We start from the raw sequence: 24,574 nt of genomic DNA on the forward strand, positions 1-24,574 counted from the left end.
GAAATAAAGCCAAAAAGAAATTTTTTATGGATTCAGAGTTGGGATTTGATATGGTTTTGTTTAACAGGCTTGCAATAACGTTACATATTACAAGCTAAGTAGCTTCGGAATTTGAAAAAATAGGGGAACATTGTGCTTCGTCAAACTTCTCCTCACTCACTGTAAAGATACCTTTAATCCATACCTATAAATTCAGTGCTTAAGGTCCAACTGTGATCAAACTGTCATTATACATTCATACAATAAATTAAAAATAAAAAGTTATTTGCAATTCACACTTCCCCAGAGTTACACTTAAGCATTAAAATAGTGCTTTGAGAGATCCAGGGAAATCCTCTGTTGGTGTGTCCACTGCCTGTCACAGTGCTGAGGGCCAGTGCAGGGATTACTGATCACACAATCCATGCTCACAAGGCAGAAATCCCCCCCAGTGAGCTGTTAAGCTCTTCCCTCTATACTAATAGGCTGTGAGGACAATCCAGACTAAATGAGGGGGGTTGGGCTTTGGACAAATGTAGGTGGGTAGGAGGGTTAAATTGAAGAAAACGTTTTAAAAAGGTTAGGTCATTGTCAGTCTCCAAATGAGGGACTTTTACAGCAGAATTAACACTGGGTCTTAAATTTCAAACTCTTGTCATTTTTGTACTCACCCATTTCCTTGAATTTTTAAAAATCCTTATAGAGATTTATTTCACAAGGGTAGTGTAAATGCCATCAAGTCAAATTAGATTAAATGACCACTCGTATTGTTTTCATAGTAAGGCAGGGTTGGGAAGACGTCTACCACAGCCGTCTTTCGTGTTTGTCTTTGGATATCAAGATGGAGAGAATGTCCAAACTCTGAACAGTGCTGGGGTGCACCAGCGTTAGTGCTGCTCCACTATTTCTTTCACCGCAGGTTAGTTAAAGATCTATACATCAGCATAATGATCATGTATTTGGGAACGGATGAATGAATCTAGACAGTAAAACACAAGAAATTATTAATAAAAGCAATACATGTTGTCTTTCAAATCCAAAAATGAGAAAACACCTTGAATGAAACAAGAGTAATAACCAAAAACATTATAGACTATCAAGCCATATAATTCCACCTCCCCTCCTTTTTGGTAAACTAAAGAATCAGGCATTATGAAATGCATGCATCTATAAGAGGAAGCGCAGAAGCAAATTTGTACAGCAATAACCTGTCCACATGGTCCCACTGCCTTAAAATCACCAATTTCCTGCAGGAATAGAGAAGAACAGTTTCTCTGTGTGTGGGAGGCGTTAAAAAAATAAAAAAAAATTTGTAAATGGTCCAGATACAAAAAAGACAACGCAAAACTCTACATTTCGGTATTGAGTAGTATTCGTAGTATGTAGCTTAGATCCGCATTTCAAACAGTTTTGTTAGAATGCTAAGCCACAATGGCAATTAAAAGTAACACAAAAACATTCCTTGTAAAATATTTTTTTTGTACCAAACATGGTTTCAGCAGTAAATGGGATGAAAGAAGTTAACACATGACTTAAAATATTATAATACAGGACAGTACTCAAGGGCAAAGGCTTCAATGTCAAATGCAGCCTCAGCTGTGCTGGTGTTGCCAACCAGTATTATTCAGACGTTAGTTCTAGAGTATAACTAGTTGTTCTCAATAAGAAACACATTAATTAAAAATGGGTATTTCTCAAAATGTAACAGATAAAATTTCCTCTAATCTTCTTACCTACAATTACATAAGCAGTATTATTAGAGCACCAATTTCTTCCTTTCCCAATCATCAGTTAAAAATGTTCCTTGAATACACAGGGAAGGATTTTTCTAAAAAAAAAAAAAAAAAAAAAAAAAAAAAAAAACACATGGTTTCAGACTACAGTCAAATTACTGTTTTCAAAGAGATATCAACTATTAAAGATATTTGAAATTAAATGTGAAAATGAGAAGAGAAATCAGGAAGTACCCATCAGCTATTACTCGGCTAGCTAAATTCAAATTAATTAATTTCCTTTTAAATTCAGCCATTTACCGGAAGTCCAATGCATTATTTATGGTGAAGGAGAGAGGCAGAGGGACCTGACCTAGAAAATACTCAGTGTGATGTTTAAAGGGAGGGAGGGAGGAAAATGTCTGCATATTGGCAGGCCCACATGCATTAGAGGATGAGAAGGAAATCTTGCCAAACAATGGTGGCGCATAACTTTTATTAACATACATAGGACAAGCTCTTGGAGGCAGGCTTAAATTCAATAAAGCAGTCTACCCTGCTGACGCACAGACTCTGAAGGGGCTTTTAAAGAAACACACACAACATTCCCTTCCCCTTTCTAAGCAATGAAACATGACGAGGGCAACCGCTGTCTGGAGGCAAAGGTTCCACCCTCATGTCCACCGACATGCGAAGTTGAGGCAGGGGGAGGGTAGGAAAAAAAGAGGAAATTAATTAATTAAATATTACCAGCATGAGGAAGGGAAGCTGTTCGTAATCTGATACCTCCCACCCTGCTGAAACACAGCAGCATAATTACTCACAGGAGGGAGGAGAATGCCAGCATCACCATGCACCATTGCCCCCTTTCCTTCCTCTGCTCCTGTCCGCCTGGCTGGTGCCTGCGGCAGTGGCTCATTCATCTCCAGCTAAGGGACCTCTGGGTGTTGCCTGACACAAGCGCAATCTGTGGCATCCCAGCTGTGTGGGTAATAAGGCTTTGGGCAGGAAGTAAGTCATCCAACTGGGGGAGCAATGACCGCTATTATTGTTAGCGCTCCGTGTACGATATTCAATTCGTTATGGAAACACCCCAAAAAGCATACGGGGGGGGGATTAACAAGTACACAAGTCCACTCCATTAGTGTATCCTAATAGGTCTATTAATTGATCTTTAGGAGTACCATAACCATCTCATGTGGAAAAGGAGAAGCCAGTATTTGTGAAATTACTTAGATTACTTAATTGCAAATTACTTCTTGACCTTTTTTAACCAATTCTAGTACAATAATAATGGTGTAAGTGGCACATTAGTATGGCTTATCGAAAAGAGAAGTGAAATGTGGCTCAACATGTACAAAGTCTAGTCCCTCAGTGAAGGCAGTGACAAGTTAAGGAATGAGTCATTTCACAGCCTGACAAATTTCATTCTAATTTCTAGTCTGGTGCCAAGTATCTCTTCTTTCCTAGCCATTCGACTACAATACATCTGAAGCTGCTGACAATCATCTGATGAGCATCAATGAGAGGAAGTATTCTGAGCCTCTCATTTATAGAAAAAATCTCCATGAGACTACTGGCAATCATCCCATTCTTTCTTCCAGATGGCTGGTCAAAGAATGATGGGGTTGGAAAGATATCAGTAGACTATCAAGTGACAGTACTTAATTAGAAACTATGCCACTCTTTTTGAATGGCCATCTCTAAGGAAAGCCTAAATAGACTGGGGCAGGTGGTAGCATAGTGCTTAGAGCTGCTGCCTTTGGACCCAAAAGGTTTGAGTCTCATCTCCAGCTGTAGTACCTTTAAGTAAGGTACTTTTCTTAAATTGCTCCAGGAAAATTACCCAGCTGTATAAATGGGTAAATAATTTTAAGTCTCTTTGGAGAAAAGCATGAATAGATGTAGGTGATCAATCATTTGATAACAACCAAACAGAAGGCAGCAAAAGCTGAAGATTCCTGTAGAAGTTAAATAATAATGAATCTCTTAACTACCTGCATCATTTTTTTTAAAACTTGAATCCAGGTCACAGCATCCATTTTTTACAACAGCTGGCACATGGTCTTAGGTACGGAAGAACACAGGATTTGTTTCGGTTCTGCTTCAAATGTATAATTCTTGAATAGATGTCAAACTTAAAATTGATCAAAAGGATACTAATGCTCTGACATCAGTGATGTCCACTTGTACATCTAATTTTTGCTTTCATAGATAACTTAGAATTGCAACATGAAAAGAAAACAATGGCCAATAATTACCCTCTACAGAGAAATACAATATTATATTCTATGATATTCTACAGTTTTTTGTTCCAGTACCAATCTTTTATGCCACGGAGGACTACTGATTGAGACAAGTACAGGAGCTTAATTGCAGACCTTCTCGAGTTGCAACTACACATCATATCCATTCATCAAGGATATGCTTAAAAGCAAGTCAATCTTTCTCACTTATCAGAAGGCCACTACTTCAGTGACAGGCTACATGAGTGTTACACAGCAGTACAAAAGTGGGACTCAGCATTGCAAAGTGCATTCTCAGACTTGTCTCATTCACATAGGACGGTGAATCAATGATGGATTCTTCTCTCTCTCTTTTTTTTAATACTGTTTACAAGACTGACAGAAGTACGTGACATACTTCCAGCCAGGGTGCAAAAGCCTCTTTTCTGCAAACCTAAAAATTGGGTGACACTTGTTTTTTTAGAGAAGTTTCGACAGTATTTTCTAAGTGCACGCATAGATAATGTGCAAAAATACTAACTTTACTATTGTGCACTTAGCAAACAACTTTTTTCCAAAGGTACATGCAACTCAGTTAAACTAAATTCCATTGTGCAAGACCTCTATTCGCAATTCTATAAGCATAGGTAGTTTGTCTTACACTACTGTTTTTGCCAGCACACATTACACAGGCAGTTGCCTATAATATTAGATAGGAAATACAAAGGAACTTATGATAGATGCCATGATGCAAATTAATTGAGCCGTCAGAAGATCAGGAGAGAAGGGGTCTGGAAGAGATTAATTTTGAGACCCTTTTTGATCCTAAAAACTTTCAGTTTTCGATCTCATGAATGGGACTGTAAAGTGACCAAAAATGGAGAAACAGTGCATTCTTGCTAGTGTATCCAGAGTGAGCAGGTCTTGTAGAAATCTGGACGCAAATGCTTTAAAAGTCTTGTAATCCAAAACCAGATAACAGGGTCCCTGGCATTCTTGCACAAAATCACTACACCTGAAGTGTAACTTGTTTGTATGTACATAAGACGACTGCTCAGAAACTGTCTGCATATTATCCACAGCAAAATACTATATATGCAACATGCATACTTAATAAAAAACCTAAACTACAAAACTTGTTTCACCCATACTAGCATCTCTGGGGTTGTGCAGTTAAAAAGTGATTGATGTCACCAGCATATACAAACATTTATTGTTTTAATCATGAAAAGGCTCCTCCGTGAACCGCCACCTTATCGTGGTGGAGGGGTTTGAGTGCCTGAATGAGTCCAGGAGCTATGTTGTCTGGGGCTACATGCCCCTGGTAGGGTCTCCCATGGCAGACAGGTCCTGGATGACAGACGAGACAAAGCGCGGTTCAAAAACCCCTTATGACAAAAAAATCAAGGCGTCCGTTTACCCCGCCCGGTATGGGGTCACCGGGGCCCCACCCTGGAGCCAGGCCTGGGGGGGGGGCTCGCATGCGAGCGCCTGGTGGCCAGGTCTATGCCCACGGGGCCTGGCCGGGCTCAGCCCGAAGCCACAACGTGGAGCCGCTCTTCGGTGGGCTCACCACCTGCCGGAGAAACCATAAGGGGCCGGTGCGTTGTGATTTGGGCGGTGGTCGGGGCCGAGTGCCCGGCCGACCCGAACCTCGGGCGCCAACTCTGGTTTTTGGGACTTGGAATGTCACCTCACTGGCGGGGAAGGAGCCTGAGCTGGTGCGGGAAGTTGAGAGATACCGTCTAGATATAGTCGGGCTCACTTCCACTCACGGCTTGGGTTCTGGAACCACTCTACTCGACCAAGGGTGGACTCTCCACTATTCTGGCGTTGCCCAGGGTGAGAGGCGGCGGGCTGGTGTGGGCTTATTAATAGCCCCCCAGTTCAGCCGCCATGTGTTGGAGTCTACCCCGGTGAATGAGAGGGTCATCTCCCTACGCCTTCGGGTCAGGGAACGGTCTCTCACTGTCGTTTGTGCTTATGCGCCTAGCGGCAGTGTAGAGTACCCGGCCTTTTTAGAGTCCCTGGGGGGCGTGCTGGAAAGCGCTCCCACTGGGGACTCTGTCGTTCTACTGGGGGACTTTAACGCCCACGTGGGCAGCGACAGTGATACCTGGAGGGGCGTGATTGGGAGGAACGGCCTCCCTGATCTGAACCCGAGCGGTGAGTTGTTATTGGATTTCTGTGCTAGTCGCGGTTTATCCATAACGAACACCATGTTCATGCATAAGGGTGTCCACCAGTGCACTTGGCACCAGGACACCCTAGGTCGGAGGTCGATGATCGACTTTGTAGTCGTTTCTTCTGACCTTCGGCCATATGTTTTGGACACTCGGGTGAAGAGAGGGGCTGAGCTGTCAACTGATCACCACCTGGTGGTGAGTTGGATTCGATGGCGGGGGAAAAAGCTGGACAGACCTGGCAGGCCCAAACGCATAGTGAGGGTCTGTTGGGAACGTTTGGCGGAGGCCCCTGTCAGAGAGGTCTTCAACTCCCACCTCCGACAGAGCTTCAACCAGGTCCCGAGGGAGGTGGGGGACATTGAGTCTGAATGGACTATGTTCCGCTCCTCCATTGTCGGTGCGGCTGTTCGGAGCTGCGGCCATAAGGTCTCCGGTGCCTGTCGCGGCGGCAATCCCCGAACACGGTGGTGGACACCGGAAGTAAGGGATGCCGTCAAGCTGAAGAAGGAGTTCTATCGGGCCTGGCTGGCTCATGGGACTCCTGAAGCAGCTGACGGGTACCGACGGGCCAAACGGAGCGCGGCTCTGGCAGTCGCCGCGGCAAAAACTCGGGCTTGGGAGGAGTTCGGTGAGGCCATGGAGGAAGACTTTCGGTCGGCCTCAAAGAGATTCTGGCAAACCGTCCGGCGACTCAGAGGGGGGAAGCGGTGTTCCACGAACACTGTTTACAGTGGAAGTGGTGCGCTGCTGACCTCAGCTGAGGATGTTCTCGGGCGGTGGAAGGAGTACTTTGAGGATCTCCTCAATCCCTCCGACACGCCTTCCGTAGAGGAAGCTGAGGCTGGGGACTCGGAGGGGGACTCGTCCATTACCCTGGCTGAAGTTGCTGAGGTAGTCAAAAAACTCCTCGGTGGCAAGGCTCCGGGGGTGGATGAGATCCGCCCCGAGTTTCTCAAGTCTCTGGATGTTGTGGGGCTGTCTTGGCTGACACGCCTCTGCAGCATCGCGTGGAGTTCGGGAACGGTGCCTCTGGACTGGCAGACCGGGGTGGTGGTCCCTCTTTTTAAGAAGGGGGACCGGAGATTGTGTTCCAACTACAGGGGGATCACACTCCTTAGCCTCCCTGGGAAAGTCTATGCCAGGGTACTGGAAAGGAGAATCCGACCGATAGTCGAACCTCGGATTCAGGAGGAGCAATGCGGTTTTCGCCCTGGCCGTGGAACACTGGACCAGCTCTATACCCTCACTAGGGTGTTGGAGGGTTCGTGGGAGTTTGCCCAACCAGTCCATATGTGTTTTGTGGACCTGGAGAAGGCATTCGACCGTGTCCCTCGTGGCATCCTGTGGGGGGTGCTTCGGGATTATGGGGTTCGGGGCTCGTTGCTACGGGCTGTTCGTTCCCTGTATGACCGGAGCAGGAGCTTGGTTCGCATTGCCGGCAGTAAGTCAGACCTGTTCCCGGTGCATGTTGGACTCCGCCAGGGCTGCCCTTTGTCACCGATTCTGTTCATTATTTTTATGGACAGAATTTCTAGGCGCAGTCAGGGAACGGAGGGTGTCTGTTTTGGTGGCCGCGAGATCTCGTCTCTGCTTTTTGCGGACGATGTGGTCCTGTTGGCTTCATCAAGTCAAGACTTGCAGCGTGCACTGGGGAGGTTTGCAGCCGAGTGCGAAGCGGCGGGGATGAGAATCAGCACCTCCAAATCCGAGGCCATGGTTCTCAGTCGAAAAAAGGTGGATTGCTCCCTCCGGGTTAGGGGGGAGTTGCTCCCTCAAGTGGAGGAGTTTAAGTATCTTGGGGTCTTGTTCACGAGTGAGGGAAAAATGGAGCGGCAGGTCGACAGACGGATCGGTGCGGCGTCTGCAGTAATGCGGTCATTGTACCGGTCTGTTGTGGTGAAGAGGGAGCTGAGTCGTAAGGCGAAGCTCTCAATTTACCGGTCGATCTACGTTCCTACCCTCACCTATGGTCATGAACTCTGGATCATGACCGAAAGAATGAGATCGCGGATACAAGCGGCAGAAATGAGTTTCCTCCGCAGAGTGGCTGGGCGCACCCTTAGGGATAGGGTGAGGAGCTCAGTCACCCGGGAGGAGCTCGGAGTAGAGCCGCTGCTCCTCCGCATCGAGAGGAGCCAGTTGAGGTGGCTCGGGCATCTGTTCCGGATGCCTCCTGGACGCCTCCCTGGGGAGGTGCTCCGGGCTTGTCCCACTGGGAGGAGGCCTCGGGGCAGACCCAGGACACGTTGGAGAGACTATGTCTCCCGGCTGGCCTGGGAACGCCTTGGGGTTCCCCCAGAGGAACTGGAGGAGGTGTGCGGGGAGAGGGAGGTCTGGAGCACTCTGCTCGGACTGCTGCCCCCGCGACCCGGCCCCGGATAAAAGCGGAGGAAGATGGATGGATGGATGGATCATGAAAAGGGAAAAATGTAATTTATATTCTAGACAGATCACAACAAAAGTTAAGTAAATCGCACTGAGGGAAAACTCATTCATTACGACGCAAAGAAATCCAACATGCATAAAAAATTGCAAATGAGTGTACAAGATCTAAAAGCATTATGACATACTATCATATTGGCTCAAAAATTCTAGACAAAATATCCTACACAACTGAACAGAAATGGCAATGAAGGTTAGCATATAAAAAGACAGCAATGAAAACAAGAAAAGCTGCAGAAACTGAAAGCTGTTGGCCAAAGGAAAACAGTATAACATAAGCAGAGTGCAAGTGGGATTGTAAACTTCAAAAATTTACTCCTACAGTTCATATTCAGAAGCACTGATGTAGAAAATAGACCACAACACAACAGCAAAACAGATAAGAGGCACTTTGTCAGGCTGACTAAATTCTTATACCAAATTTCCATCTATTACAAATGAGTAAAATACATAATATAAATGACTGCAGTCATATCAGAGATAATAAAAACATCACCCCATGAAAAAAGACCTCACTTTGTAATCTCAAACACAGCCCAAATGATGGTGTTAGTATTCTTTATTATTCTTTATTTAGCTGAGCCTTTTGTATAATGTATCTTACAGTACTAGGTTTGTTTACTAACATATATATGGCAGAGTATTTTACGTTAGCAAATCAAGGTATGTCCTTGCTGAAGGTTACAGCAATAAGAATGGGATTCTAGGAATTTTCAGATTGCAAGGGAACGGACTTATGTACTATACTGCCACAGAAATTGAAATAAAATCACATCTTACTTCTGAAATAAATTACATGCAAAATTTAGTTTATCAAAAAAGTGACAACAACCTGAGGTGAAGAACAATGTAGAAAGACCAAAGGCTAAGATAAAATACACATGTAGCATAATTTCAATAAAAAAAAAAAAAAAAACTCAGATACCATTATCTAAAATCGTTCAATACTTTTCAGTTTGAGAACTTTACCAACACTCAATATGCATGACTCCTAAGCCAGCTGAGCAACAATATCAGCACCTCCAAAACAAAGCATGACTCACTTGCATTCTTTTCCCTTGATCTCTTAAGTGTGTGATAAATGTGTAAATGTTTGATAATTCTGTGATTAGAAATTGCTGTCGGTTGAATAAGAGGTAAACTTTATGCAGCTATTTGTGTGATGTGTACTGCTTCATATGGTGGACTGTGACAATTTAACTGTACTCTAGAGTCATATCTGTATCCAAATCTCTCCTGAGTAAAAGCAATATCATGAAGTTCAAAAAGTTGTGAACAGACTAATACAATTGTGTCAATGCATAGATCTGGAAAAGGGTTTACAAATCTGCAATGCATTGAAGGTACCTAGATGCACAGTCACCTTCATTATTGTCAAAATGAAGAGGTTTGTAGCCACTAAGACTCCTCCTAGAGCTGGACTTCCAGCCATTTGGGTATTAAGGTGCCAAGGGCATTGATAAGTGCGATGACAAAGTACCCAATGGCCACTCTAACAGAGCTTCAGAGTTCTTGTGTGCAGATAGGAGAACCTGCCAGAAAGATAACCATCTCTGTAGTATCAATGAGGTCTCTATTGATACTTTACCAAACAATAATGCCACTTACAGGATCCAGAATGACAAAAATAGATTTAGCTGGTCTAATCAGATTAAAAACTGGCCTCAAACCAAACACTATGTCTGGCAAAAAAGCAGGTTCCACCCATCACCTGGTTCATACCATCCATACAGTCAAACATGGTGGTGGCAGCATCATGCCTTTGGGATCCTTCACAACAGCAAAGACTAGAACTAGGTCAGGATTGCACAAAACACAGCGAGGTCTTTGAAGAAAACTTGTTGCAGAGTACACACAACCTTGAACTAGGGCAAATAATCACCTTTTAGCATAACAGTTCAAAGCCCAGAGCCAAGACAATGCTGGAGGTGGAATCGGAACAGTACTCTGAATGTCCTTTACTGGCCAAGGGAAAGTCTAGACATGAACCCTATGGGAAATCTGTGGAGAGCTCTGAAGATTGCAGTTCACTGAAGTTCCCTATCCAATCTGAAAAGTTTGAGAGGGTCTGCAAGAAAGAATGGGGAAAAACTGCCCAAATCCAGATGTGCAAAGCTAGATCTCAGTCATACTAAAGAAGAATCAGAGCTGTAACTGTTGCTAAAGGTGGCCCTACAAAGTACTTTACTTTGAAATAAGTCTACAACATAAGACAGGAAATAAAAAGTAGAGGGGTCTAAATACTTTCTGAAGGTACTGTAGCACTAAAGTCTAAAAATCATCTACTGGAATCATGCTTGTGTTCTTTATAGCTTCTAGTATGTACATACTTATCTATCTTTGGGAGACATACAAAAAAATGTTTTTATCTACTCAGATATTCTTAACTTGATTATGAAAACTATGTCTAGCTTTAACAAATATCAAGTGGACGGGTTTTAAGGCTTTGGATGGGGTTTTTGACTTCATTCATTCTAAATGACAATATTGATCATTTCACAGTTTAAAACATTTTTACAGTCACTGTACATTCTGAAATGCATTTCATTCTTTGGTTAAGACTGATTTGCCAAAGAAGATAGCAGAAGCATTGTTATCAACACATTCTATGCAAAATAACATTTGAAGATGGTACAAAAGATATGGAAATAAAAGCAAAGTATGCTTACCCAATACAGACAGAAAATACAAGTTTGGTGATCTCATCGTTTCCCCTCTGTGAAACTTACTGCTTGACCACAGAGAGGCCCCATCTGAATGCAGGGGCTAGAAAAAGGGGCCCCTCTACTTGATCTTCAGAAAACAAATGGATGGAGCTAATGATCTCAAACTGTTTAGTTCTGCCAGCTGTGTTTAAGCATTCTGAGCTACACCATCATTTTTCCCCCCTCCAACTGCAATGTCAGCTGGCTGGAATCTTATATCCAGTGAGCCCATTTTCTTTCCTCCTTCAGCCCTCTGGCAAGATTAAAATGCTGTGTTAAGAAAACTTAAATCAATATTCATCAATTTTGTGGATGTTAAGAACGCTCTTCCATCGTGACAGGTGCAATATTCTCTTGGGCAGTTTGTCTGCCTTGGGCCTTTTGTGAGAAGCAAGAAAATACACAAATTGGAGGAAAATGTGCAAACCCCTCTCCCTTGTTAAAAATCTGAAAACCAATTTGACAAGGCTCAGATATACAATGTTACAGGCAAATTCAGCCTTTTTAAAAAGTGGTCACAGTCACCCATTGAAACGGTTTAAGCAATGGCATGAATAATAAAACAATTTTAAATATTTAAGCATTTTGGCCATGTTTAAATTTGAATTTTTGAACTTGTATGAGAGCATTTCTGAACCTGAATTTTTTTCCTGGATTTTCCTTGATTTGTTTTGAGAAGAACAACTGCCTGAAGTTTAAAGGAGTGTGTAAATTGCTTTAAATCAGTTTGGCAAATCAAGCATCAGTACCATTGTTTCGAAATTTGATGCATGCAGTTCCTCAGAACAGCATCTTGTTCAAGAAAGGAACACTTCTGCCCATTTCTAAAAGCCCTTGTTGTAGTGTTTTTCCCCCCATATCTTCTATTGCAGCTCTCCACTAACATACATCATTTCTTGTAATGACAATTTTTTTTATATTACATCACTTACTTCTTTCAAATACTTTTACCTCAAATGACTTTCACAGTTTACTATTTTTTTTACTTATATTTTCCATTAAATATTTCTGTGGTAAAGGAATTGGGACGAAGCGCCTGACTCTAAGGTGAAGCCCCAAGGCTTCCTCAAAGCAATTAGCAACCTTTCGGTACCAAGTCTAAGGGCTTAACCATTTTGCAACCCCAGCCCTCCCACAGACCTTCAGACCACTCACTGTTTTACCAGTAGATCTGGCATCAGCTTTTATCATGTTTCAACACAAATTTGCAAGGCACTGCTCATCTGCCCTCAAATCCTGACGGTGTAACAGGATTTCTAGCAAAAGCAGAACAGCTAGCTTCCTATGTCATTCTTTGTCAATGCTAAAAAAAAATCTTTTTTGATCATGCCACTGATTTCCTGCCTCTGAGGTTATCATTTACTTTTTAACACTTAATGGCTCAAGTTACTATGAGTGCTTTGGAACTATTCTCTGTAAAAGGCCAACACTATATCTTACCTTCAGCTTGACCCAAAACTCAATGAGCATGCTACCCTTAGTTTCAGTAATTTTATACTTGGTTTCCTGCTGAGGTTGATCTGTTGGCATTTACCAGGTTTGTTTATGAATAGATGTGTAAATATTGCTATCCTTGTTATCCCTTTCCAAGTATGAATACATCATAATAAATTAAAAACAGTAATAACAAGAATAATAAATTCTTCTCTGGTACACAGAGAGAAGCAGGTCATGTTGTTCTAGGACCAAGATCTTTTTGAAAAGGCAAATGGAAACTTTAGATGGTGAATTGCGAGCTGAAAAAATGCTTACGGTTTTAAGCTGCAAAACAGATTTATTTTCATATTTATTAACATTAGTGGAAAAAAAACTCAGGCTTGCCAAAAGCCATCTTAATACAGCAAAAAGTATGAAAATGAGTTGTTAATCATCCTTATTTGAAAGAAAATTTCAAGATAAACCTATTCATTACTGAGATGACAAAATTCCACCATTTGTGGCCCTTTAGAAATATCCTATACCATTTAAGAACTATGACAAAGATTCAAACTCAAGCTAAAATGTTGTAAATAATGCAGCACGTCTGTTCTCTCAAAAAATGTCCACTGCAGAGACTGGCTCAGATCAACATAAAGAAAACAGAGTGCACCAATAAAGGAGAGACATACAAGAAGTAGCTTCAGCCACATCACCAACCCAGTATTCACACAAGCATAAAAGAATTTCTTCAGGCAGGCAGACTAGAGAAGCAAGTCACAGTTACACGCAATCATAATTATTAGCAGTAGGAGTGGCCACCAACAGTGTTCCTAGAAGGCAGATCCATTACACAGGTACGGAGCACAGCAAGGAGACTGCACACATTCATGGTGCCAAGCATGTTGACGTAAAAGCAGCACGGGGGGGACTTTAAAGAAGGAAACTGACAGCAGTAATGTGAAGGTGATTTCTTTCCTTTTACCCTAACTCCAACCATTCACATAAATTACTACTATTTAGTATTTCCATTTATTACATGCATTCCTCCAAATAAGCATTTTTAGCCTTGGAGAAGTTCTTTGAGTTTGACTTTTTACTGAAGACCTTGTGTAATGAAGCAAAAAGAAAAAACAGTAAATCAAGATTTAAAATAAGTTATTCCACCTAATGTACCAAATGAGTAATTATTGTAAATTCAAAAAGCTTTTGTAAAAATCTCTCTCAGGCCCACTAAAATTCACCCTGGACACATCAAGGGTGTGGTGCAACAGTGACTAATGTATATGACATGAACAATAACCTCACATTGACATCTGAAAAGACTAAAAATTTTTTAAAAACCCAGGGAAACTCTACTCTTCTCAGTAAGCTTTACTTTTATGCAGCTCAGGTGTCTCAGCAAATGAGCAAGGAAAATGCTTTAATACTATACAGTTTCCATGCATTGCAGAGTGGCTTTATTAAATTCTTTCTTGTCCTTGCTGTGCTAATGTCTTCGTAAAGAGGTGGATGAAACAGCGACTTTGCCTCTTGGCAGCTGTTCAGAGGAGTACTACTCACTAATTGAAAAAAGTGATTAAGAAGTCAGATTAAAATGCCCTGCACAGTAATCACTCTTGCGATGTTGCAAAATTCCGACAGGGCAATGGAGATTGGACAGGCATTTGCCTGTCGACAATATTAATGGTCCCTGGGTTTTACTCCATCAGCCTTGCGTTTATCAACATTTGATTTTGCCAAGAAATGATCAGCAAAGCAGGTCACACAAGTTAAAGTAGCAGCTAAGGACAAAATATAGGTTATGTCTGAACTAAACAATGAAGAGTACAGAAGGCATCTTAATATTTTTTTATGGATCAGCATCTGAAAGATCCTTTCATTCATTTTCAGAATCTGCTTCTGCAGTAAAGGGCTGCAGTGGTCTGTTGCCAGTTCTGGGAAGCATAGGGAGCAAGGCAAAGTACGCACCCTAGATGGCATGCCAGGCAATCACTAAGTAATCACATGCACATTCAAAGGACAATTTAGAGTGACACATTCAACTGACAAGAATGTCTTTGGACTCTGAATGGAAACCGTAGCGCCGAGAGGTAACCCATTAAAAAAAAGGGAACATGCAAACTCCAGGATTTGAACCTAGGCTGAACCTTATGTGTTGACCCACCATGTTGCTCTAGCATGATGACGTTGCATATGTTTTTTAAATGTAACTGCACGAGACAAGGTCTTCATTCGAAAATTAACTCATAAGCTTTTCACTTCTGTGTAAAACTGTATTAGCCGATTAGATGAAGTATACCTTTTATAAGTCCCTGTCCCTGACTCAACTTAACAGCATACATTGTAGATTTAACACACACTTGTCTCTAGGTCATAAAAATGCCTTACCTTTTATGACAGTCAAGTTTGCACTTGCGCTGGCTTTCCCAAAGTCATTGATGGCTTCACAGGTGTATAAACCAGAATCTGATACTTTAGCTTTCCTGAAACGAAGTTCTGAAGGATTTTTACTAAGGGAACAAGGAAAAAAGAAACCTACATTTAGCTGACAGCAGACTACAAGTACAAAATATACAGTTGATGCATTTTCATTAGAAGAAATGAACAAACTATATCTTGCCTTGGGACATAAATTTTAAGGAAAGAAGTTCATCTGCAAGAATTTTTATCAGTTTCACAAATTAGGACAAAGTAAGATCTTACATTTTCACTTACACTTTTATTTTAACATTTTTGGGTTTATTTTTGCCAGCAAACTCTTTTCCATCTTTGTACCACTTCAGCGGTGTGATGGTCTGCCCAGCCCTGAATTCACATTTCAGGACCGCCTTCTTGCCCTCCAACACCTCCACACTCCTCATGTTCTTCAGTTTGGGCTCCACTGGAGAAGAACAAACCTTAGTCAGTGGCATGAAGACCATTTTAATACATGAGGACAAAGTGTCTGGCTGGTTATGAAATTCAGGTGAACTCCAGAGGGTGTACTGCAAACAAACCAAATTTCATGTTTGAGCATAAACCCAAAATTGTAGTCCTCTAAAATATTACACGCTTAAAAAAATTGTATCCACTTAATTTTCACTATGCATACATTTATGTGGCTTAACCATATTAGTTTTCCTGTGTGGGTCTATGAAGTGGCCAAGGCTCATACTAAGCAACCAAAAACTAATTGCTTTCCATGTGCCATCTAATGTAAATGAGAATCTTTATGCACCTACTTGTGCTGTCCTACTGTTAAAGTTTAAAGACATTGCTGATATGACTAGCTTTATGATTTAGAGGTATTTCCCATACAGCAAAACATTCATGTTACTGATAACTTCAGTTTAAAACAATGGCATATACTTTCCAATACCTCAGTGGAATAATGATTAACAAAGTTAATAGAAATTCACAGAATTGTAGAAGCAATAACATATTGTAAGTGTCAGCTCTTTGGAACACCAATGATGTCTACAATGTTTCAAAGTGTTTGTGGGGGGGATGACAGTGAACCGGAACAAAGTACACCTATCCCTGTCTCTGGTCTTGAAATTAAGTATTCAAGACTAACTTTGAAACAAATGCCAAAGTGTTGCTCAATTTCTTGAGACAAGAAATTGAGCAAGAGACTACAGGAGAATAAAAATCTGTAGAAAAATAAAACAGGCTGCAAAATGAAATTAAAAGCAAATCAACATATTTTAAGAGACACAATCTATGTGGATTTATGTATATCAATGTGATATTTCATTAAAACCAAATGCAATTTTACATTTATTCATTTACCTGACACTTTTCTCAGAAGCAAATGACAATGTTAAGCTATCACATTGTGCATATGATTATTTACCCATTTATACAACTGGGCAATTTTACTGGAGCAATTTAGAGTAAGTACCTCGCTTAAGGGAACTACAGATTCAAACCTGCAACCTTAAGGTCCAAAGGCAGCAACTTTAATCACTAAGCTACCAGAAAATTTTAAAGTAATGATTATAAATAAACCTAGACTCAGCCTCAGACTGAAAGTTAGAAAATATAACAATATGGAATATCCATTATCAGTATACATCTATAGTATTTTCAAGTCTTCACAAGTCAGAAGAGAGTAAAAATATGTACGATAGTCAGTTGTGCACCTTTCTATGGTGGTACAAACAGTGCAAACAGAGCAGATAAGCAGAACATGCCACCAAATTCTGTAAACTAAGACCTTCAAAGAGGATCCATGTAGTTTTACCAAGAAGTGTAAACACAGGCTCTAGTTAATGTTAACATCCATGAAAGGGGTCACAGAGAGGACAAAGACCACTTGAGGGCCAGTGGATGGCTCAGTAAAATAAAAGGCATAGAGCAGAGAATCTGCAGCTCTTCCTCAAACAAATGACTGCATCTTGTATTCCTTCCTTGGGCTGCACTAAGCATCTCATGGTTTCAAATCACACACAGGTATACTCCAGGTAGTTCCTTTCTGTCAGCGATACACAGGTAATAAGAACAGAGTTAATTTTCAATTAAACAACTTGCATCCATGGGATTTTAACGTGTACTCAAAATACACACACCATCTGAACCGCTTGTCCCATACAGGGTCGCGGGGAGACGGAGCCTAACCCGGCAACACAGGGAGTAAGGCTGGAGGGGGAGGGGACCCACCCAGGACAGGACGCCAGTCCATCACAAGGCACCCCAAGGGGGACTCGAACCCCAGACCCACCGGAGAGCAGGACGAGGGCCAACCCACTACACCACCGCGCCCCCCCGTACTCAGAATAATCTGTCATAAATGAGGGGTGTACATTTTAAATCTACCAGCAAACCTGTAAACTTTTCAGTAATTATTTAATGTAAAAGCTGAAACTAGGACTTTGTCCATTAAAGACTAGGATGTCCGTCCTGTAGATAACATAGGCACGAGGCCAAGAAATGAGGAGGAAGAACGTTCAATGACCGACACTAAAAGAATGCAACTGGAACAACCTCTGACAACACTGCCAGCACTGTTCATTTCATGGTGCTCGCACACACCACCCACAACAGTTCAAAACATTAATGAGAAGGCTCCATAAAATCCCTACGACGTAGATTCAAAGAAAACACCACGAAACAGGACACCCACACTTGAATCTGATTCATGGTTCTTAGAGCAGCTGTCCATGAAGGGTAGTTGCTGGGAATCAGGAGTGGAAAAAAGTGCCCTACCACCCACAGGCTGGATTGCTATTGGGTGGTAAAGAGGCAGAAATAAAATCAGTCTTGAGAATCTGTAATTTGATCACCTGAACTGGGACAGAGTTAAACTTTTTTCAACCAAGAAAACCAAGATGAAAATCAAATATCTTGAAAAAAACATGCATATATGCATTCAGAAATATTCTTCCACATGCGCAATCTTGAGCACATTGCATGAACTTGAACTCACCATTGACTGTCTAATGATCACATTTTTTGCAAAAATTATCGATGCCAGTATGCACTGATATTGGACTGACAAAATGGATATTTGAAAGGACTGTGGAAGAAGGAAATACTCCATAGATTTCGAGTCCAAAGACATCACTTAGGCCACGTGGCACACTTCCCCCGCAGTTGTTAAAGCACACGCACACACACCATCTGATACCGCTTGTCCCATACGGGGTTGTGGGGAGCCGGAGCCTAACCTGGCAACACAGGGCGTAAGGCTGGAGGGGGAGGGGGGACACACCCCCAGTAGGGGGAAGCCACTCTGTCACAAGGCACCCCAAGCAGGACTCGAACCCCAGACCCACCGGAGAGCAGGAGAGCAGTGTGGTGCCCATAAGGAATCTGTACTAAATAAAGATTTTTGTGAAAAAGTTTTTGAAGTTTCTAAAGAATTACATTGTTTTTCTCTGCAGGGAGTTCAGTTGTTAGATACAGTTTTTCCTTAACTGAACATGTGCTCCTATACAACCAATGCCTGCATGCCTTTACTCTGAACTGATTTGGTTAACCATTAATAAATACCAGTCACAAATCAGAAAATAAGATTTTGAATATAAGGCTTACTATTTTACCAGACCAGGACTAAAATTAAACCACAAGATCTTCCATTGCAGGCAAGGTTATGGTTTCACTTTAAAGGTATTTCGAAACACCCCCTGCAGACTGTACATTGTGATCTCTTTCTATGAACAAGGATGCCAATTTCAGTTTAAGAAAGACAGCAGCCACTGAGGTAAGCCTAATTCAGCCTTTCATTTATGGGCAGGTCTTTTCAAACTATTACTCACTGACAGAATTTGCAGCATTTAAACTGGTCGAGCTGGAAGAAATCAAATGGTTTTTCCCCACCAAACTTGAACGGTTGTGCATTCGTGTCTCCAATTATTTCCTGTAGATTAACTCACATGCAGCTGTTACTTTTAGTCTTGTCCACTGTAGAGAAGTTGGATCAAAAAATGAATGGGATATATGACCAAAACAAATGATTAAAAAATCTGGACAGTGAATGTGGCAACGTTTTACAGCATAAAGCAAGGCTGAAAAGGTTTAAAAATGTCTCCTTGCTGTTTATCACCAACTGCATTTTCAGGAAAGAAGATGCCCAAAACTGACTATCCAAAAGAAATTTACTGGAAATTACACAATTTTACACAAAACGTTTTTCCAATTTATTGATGTACTTCCATATACACAAACATCACTTCCTCCTATTTGAGCAGTGATTCACCCCAAACAATGCACCAAGAAGCAATTTTCCATTAACATGTCTTTTGAAATCCATCATGGTGCCCAGTAAAGTGTTTCCACAGCAAGGGGATAACAGTTTAGGACTGGAATCTTTTGTTTTCCCAGAGCTGAGATGGTGGTGAATGGCAGCGGCTGTGCCAGCTGTTTCCCTGTGTCACAGCGGAGCTCCCCATGGGGAACTCCTACACGTTCCTCCGGACTTCGGATTTGCACGGATCATGGCCCACATTCCCCCTCATGTGAAGCCTTCACAGTGACCGAGTTGTTCCATGACCTAATGTGGGGCTTCTGACAAGGGCAAGCTTGAGTTTTCATTCCAAGACTTACATTGGTCATCTGGTAACTGATGCTGCTGCCTAGCAAAAAGAGAGATCCAATGTAATTATGTAATAGTCTACAGATAACTCTTTTTTAACCAAACCCCTGATTTCCATTTTGCATGTCTTTTTCTTTTAAGGTTAAATTGCCAAGAGCTTTAAAATGAGATTCTCAGCCATGCCGGTGCATGCACCGCAGTCACAGTCCCACAGATGCAGTAAGAAATTTTAGATGAATCTTTGAACAGCTGAGACCTGCAGAGGGAACGAATGGGTCCAAATAAACATCCTCATGGCATTCACAGAACACAACCTTAAGAGGGCAGTAATGAGAAGGAACAGAGCTGTGTGGAGCCTCGAAATCGCATCCCTATGTAAACTGGGTAAAATAAGTTTTATTACATAATACAGGATGCATTATATAGAGGTAAGCTTTCAAGGAACAGCAATGATTCAGAGTGGAAAAAAGTGTCGAAGACAACATCAAGACATTTCTATCAGATGGAGTATTTCACATTGTTAGCTGGAAGAAAATCTATCTAAATAAACATTTACAGTAATATATTTACATGCTTTCACAAGTAATTCTGACCTTCTGAAAAAATAAAGCACTTGCCTTGCAAAGACAATAAATCAAGTTTGATTTATCTGGGAGCCAAATCATAACAAAAGCCCAGGCAAGCACTACAGCAGTAGCTTGAGTATACCTATAAAAACTTGTAGTTAACCAGCTTAATGTTATGCCATCAATTTGACATTAAAATGCTTTTTAGACAAGTGCAGAAACAAGCACATAAATGCAATCCCGATTAAAATGGAAACCATTTTTGTATTGCAATGCTGCATATTTGTAAAATGGTTTAGCAGTTCACTTTATAAAATTAATATCACACAAACCTAAGTCACAATTAAATGTCAGCTTGTACTTTTGAATTACAAGGCTTCTGGAGCTATATCATTGTCTCTGTATACTAAAAACTTAATCATAATTAGAGGATGCACACGACAACTGTAACGCTGAATGACTTGGTAACATACTCTGTGATGGGTGGTAAATTAAACGTTTCAGCCTGCTAAATTATGAAGCTCAATTGTCCAATACTGCATAGAATTTACAAGAAAAAAGTAAATGCATACATTGTAATGTACCATATTTTCTTTGAACTAATACTATTTCAGCATTTCATTACTTTGCCTGAATTTTTAACTAAAGCAAGAGTTATTCAGGACAAGTATCTCACTCAATAGCATTTCAGAATAGTCACTTGTGGAACATGAAATAAAAACTTTAGGTTAGAGGTCTGTTCTTAAATGCTACCATTTCTACTAACCCTCTGCGGAAACACTATATTCGTTGAGCATTTATATAAAACTTTCTCAGGGGTGACTTAATTCTATGGAAGAAATGTCAATATTCTGAACAGTTAAAATGTCAACAATTAATGTCAGTAGATCAGAAACAAACCAATTAGGTACACAAATACTGAAGAATCCATATGCAACAATGTCAAATTGTGTAACAAATTTCAACAAAAAAGTTTGGACTTTTCAATTTTAATACATTACAGGAAACTGGGGGGCATGGTGGCGCAGTGGGTTGGACCGGGTCCTGCTCTCCGGTGGGTCTGGGGTTCGAGTCCCGCTTGGGGTGCCTTACAACGGACTGGCATCCCGTCCTGGGTGTGTCCCCTCCCCCTCCGGCCTTACGCCCTGTGTTACCGGGTAGGCTCCGGTTCCCCGCGACCCCGTATGGGACAAGTGGTTCAGAAGGTGTGTGTGTGTGTGTGTGTGTGTGTGTGTGTGTGTGTGTATATATAAAACTGAAATGTTTGGAAATTATTTCAAGCATTTGTTTTGCAGTTTTTAGAAATTATCCAAATGGAATTTACAAAATCTCAGTTTATCATCTGCACAAACTAGCCCTCAAGCTAATAAAGAAAGCACCTTGTTCTAAAGTAAGATCAATAACAAAGATCTGTAGTCTTAAAGCAACACACAGGGCAGCAAAAAGGGGGAAAAAAGGTCAACTGGCTATACCTGATACTATGACTGCAACAATACACATTAATTGAGAGGTGCCATGTGTCATCACATGCCTTATAGAATCTGACCCACAAAATATAGAATTTCACTGGAGCCATTCGGTGTGATTACCAAGAGAACTACCACAAAAGCAGTGGGGAATGCGGTTTAAACCAGGCAACCTTCAAGTTACAAACCCATACCCGCTGCACTGCTTCCTACCCCAAGTTTCATCATGATACAAAAAACAGTCTATCAACACAATGCTCTCTCATTGTGTTTCGCATTTACCTGTCATACAATAACAGGTTCTGTAAAAGGTTTTATTCAGTACAACAGCTCCTTATGTTACAAATGTTCAAGTAAAGTTTTGAAGACATGAACATTTCTGATTATTTTTAGTTACTTATTCATTTTGTAAAATTCCTGTCTATTGTAGAATAAAAGTGACCTGTGCTTCCACATCTGGCTGTTAGTTGGCAGTAAAATGTACCCAGACAAAAGAAACAGAACAGACATGCAGGACCACCTTCATTCAATTCTCTTCCACAGTGTTTAGAGCTCATGTCTGGGGTTTCTAAGTATCAAGACAACAATAGCAAAAGGAGGATACTTGTGCATGTCTATAAGACAAATTGGTCTACAATCAGCACTGAAAGGCAATTTGTAGAGACATTTTTTTCCAATAACTTTAAACAGGCTTTTTTATATTAATGTAGATGTAAGTTAATAAATGATCAAAGTTTTCAAAGTTTTTTAAAATATATATTATTGCTTTATCTGAAAATTTTACTGAACCAAATTTGTAAAACAGAAATCCACATTATTAAGCTTTTGGTTGTGTAGATAGTTTAAAGAGGCCAAAAGCTGTCAAACAAGTTTAAAAAAAATATATATACAAGCTTTAAAGCTATGAAATCATTTTTTAGAAAATCTGTTTGTTTTTTAGAGAACCTAATCAGACAATTAAATTGAGCAATGTCTGTATCATAATGTTTTTAGTGACTGTGAGTAGGTGGTAAAAGTGATTTCAGATTTACAAACAAACTGAGTTACAAAAACTTTCTTGTGGTCAAAAATGTGGTTGTAAGTTGAGGAACCAGTATACTGCGGTAATGTTATTTTAAAATAGTGATCAAGTCCTGGCTAACTGTTGTAAGTTATAAACATCTCCGGCTACTACTGAATTCCATTTTAAAATGATCCAGAAACAGGCAGAACTGATGAAGAGAGAAGCCCACGTGTTCGTTTCAGAATAAGCTGGTTTCAGCTTGGAAATAAGAGTACAGTGCATGAGAAAGCCACGTAAGGGGAAACACTGGCACGTGAGCACAAAGCATGACAAGTATCTCTGAAATCTAGAGCAGCAGGTAGCATTCTGGTTAGAACTGCTGCCATGATGCAATCTGAAGGCTGGTTCAAATCCCACTTCTGCCACACACTGTTGATTGCTACGTGCTCTACATCATCATGTAGGACATGGACACAGTAAGAGTACCTTGCTTCATAAATGGGTTTATAAGGTGATCAACAGCGCAAGTCGCCTTGGCTAAATGCGTCAGATAAAATAACAGTTAAAACCAGTCAAGTGTAGGATGACGTCTCTCTGAAATGTACGCCTGCCTTCCGGAGCGATACATACAGGAGGAAAGCGCGCAGGTTCTTGCTTGAGCGCTTTTCATTCTCTGCAAATCAAGACAAGTGCCAGGCAGTCGGTTGCTGTGCCGAGTGAGTGTGAAGCGCGCGCTGCACACGTGCGTACTCATCTCTGATATGTAACCGGAGGAACTCCTCGGCGTGCTGCTGTCCCGCACACAGGGAGAGAGCGCAGGTGACTCAGTACACGAGTGTGACACTGTCACTGTCACTGTGACACGCGCGCACGACACACACCACCTGATGTGAACACAAACCGGCCGCTTCCCTCTCAGCGCCTCACTTATGGCACCTGTTGCGCTTTCCCGCGGTCTAACTAACCGTAACGACTTTTCCATCGCTTAGGCAAGGCTTGGGGAGCAAATATTATGGAACGAGTACAGTTGAGTTTAAGAGTTACAAGCGCTGAAAAGTCATACATACTCTGCGCACGATTCTTCTTTTTTCCACTTTTCTCCTCTGCCATCGTTCAGAGTAATTAAAGTCCTTTCGTTTCGGTGAGAGAGGAGCAAAAACAGCCGCGAGGGTGCGGGGAAACGCGGGACTCCTCGTGCGCTCGGTGCCGCTCACGCTGTGCGAAAAGAACGCGCAAAAAAAAGTTCTTCCACTGGAGGTGCGCGCGTGCAGATGCGCCGGCCGCCGAACAGCAGTGAGTGACACGCAGGCGGCACGCGCTCGCCGCCAGGTTCGTTTTAAACGGGCGGAGTCTGGTGAAGGAAGTGAAACTTGGTATTGCAGTTTGACCCCTTCAGGACCAACAGATGTTTCAACACTTAACGTATTCGTTTGTTTACTTTTGCATGATATTGTTCTTTTACTTTTACCTAGACCCCGAGTGGCTGTTAACGCTGAAACAAGACAGTGTGACGTGGTAAAAATGAATGGCAAAGAAAAATTCTCTCGGTGTCCTACCACTGACCGTCTTATTAGGATGCTTGTCTTTGAAAGTTTGGTGAGACTGCTAATTAGTTCAGTAATGTTGAAAGCTGAATAACTAGATATGTATCACTTTCAGTAATTAATAAATATATGAATGTGACAGTGTACAGTGTAACCCTGCAATGGACTGACTGGCTTCCCATCCAGGGTGTACACCCAGTGATTGACTCTGGGATAGGCTCCGGATCAGCGTGACCTTGTCAGGTTGTTTATTTACATTTACGTGTACATTTACATTTATTCACTTAGCAGAAACTCTTCTCCAAAGCAACT

The 24,574-nt window shown here is 41.5% G+C and overlaps 1 protein-coding gene across 2 annotated transcripts in view; it reads right to left on the reverse strand.

Moving 5' to 3' along the window:
* The window catches only part of nrg1 (neuregulin 1), a 61,986-nt gene extending 37,976 nt beyond the window's left edge, over positions 1–24,010 (reverse strand). For both annotated transcript variants that reach the window (XM_029252625.1, XM_029252624.1), the window contains exons 1-3: positions 23,786–24,010; positions 15,384–15,549; positions 15,057–15,178 (exon numbers count right to left, since the gene is read on the reverse strand). In XM_029252625.1, coding sequence (XP_029108458.1) covers positions 15,057–15,178; positions 15,384–15,549; positions 23,786–23,828 — 331 coding nt within the window. In that variant the 5' untranslated portion in view covers positions 23,829–24,010. The remainder of the gene's footprint in view (positions 1–15,056; positions 15,179–15,383; positions 15,550–23,785) is intronic.
* Positions 24,011–24,574: the final 564 nt, after the last annotated feature.

Source organism: Scleropages formosus, chromosome 6, assembly GCF_900964775.1.
Source record: "Scleropages formosus chromosome 6, fSclFor1.1, whole genome shotgun sequence".
NCBI classification, from domain to species: domain Eukaryota; kingdom Metazoa; phylum Chordata; class Actinopteri; order Osteoglossiformes; family Osteoglossidae; genus Scleropages; species Scleropages formosus.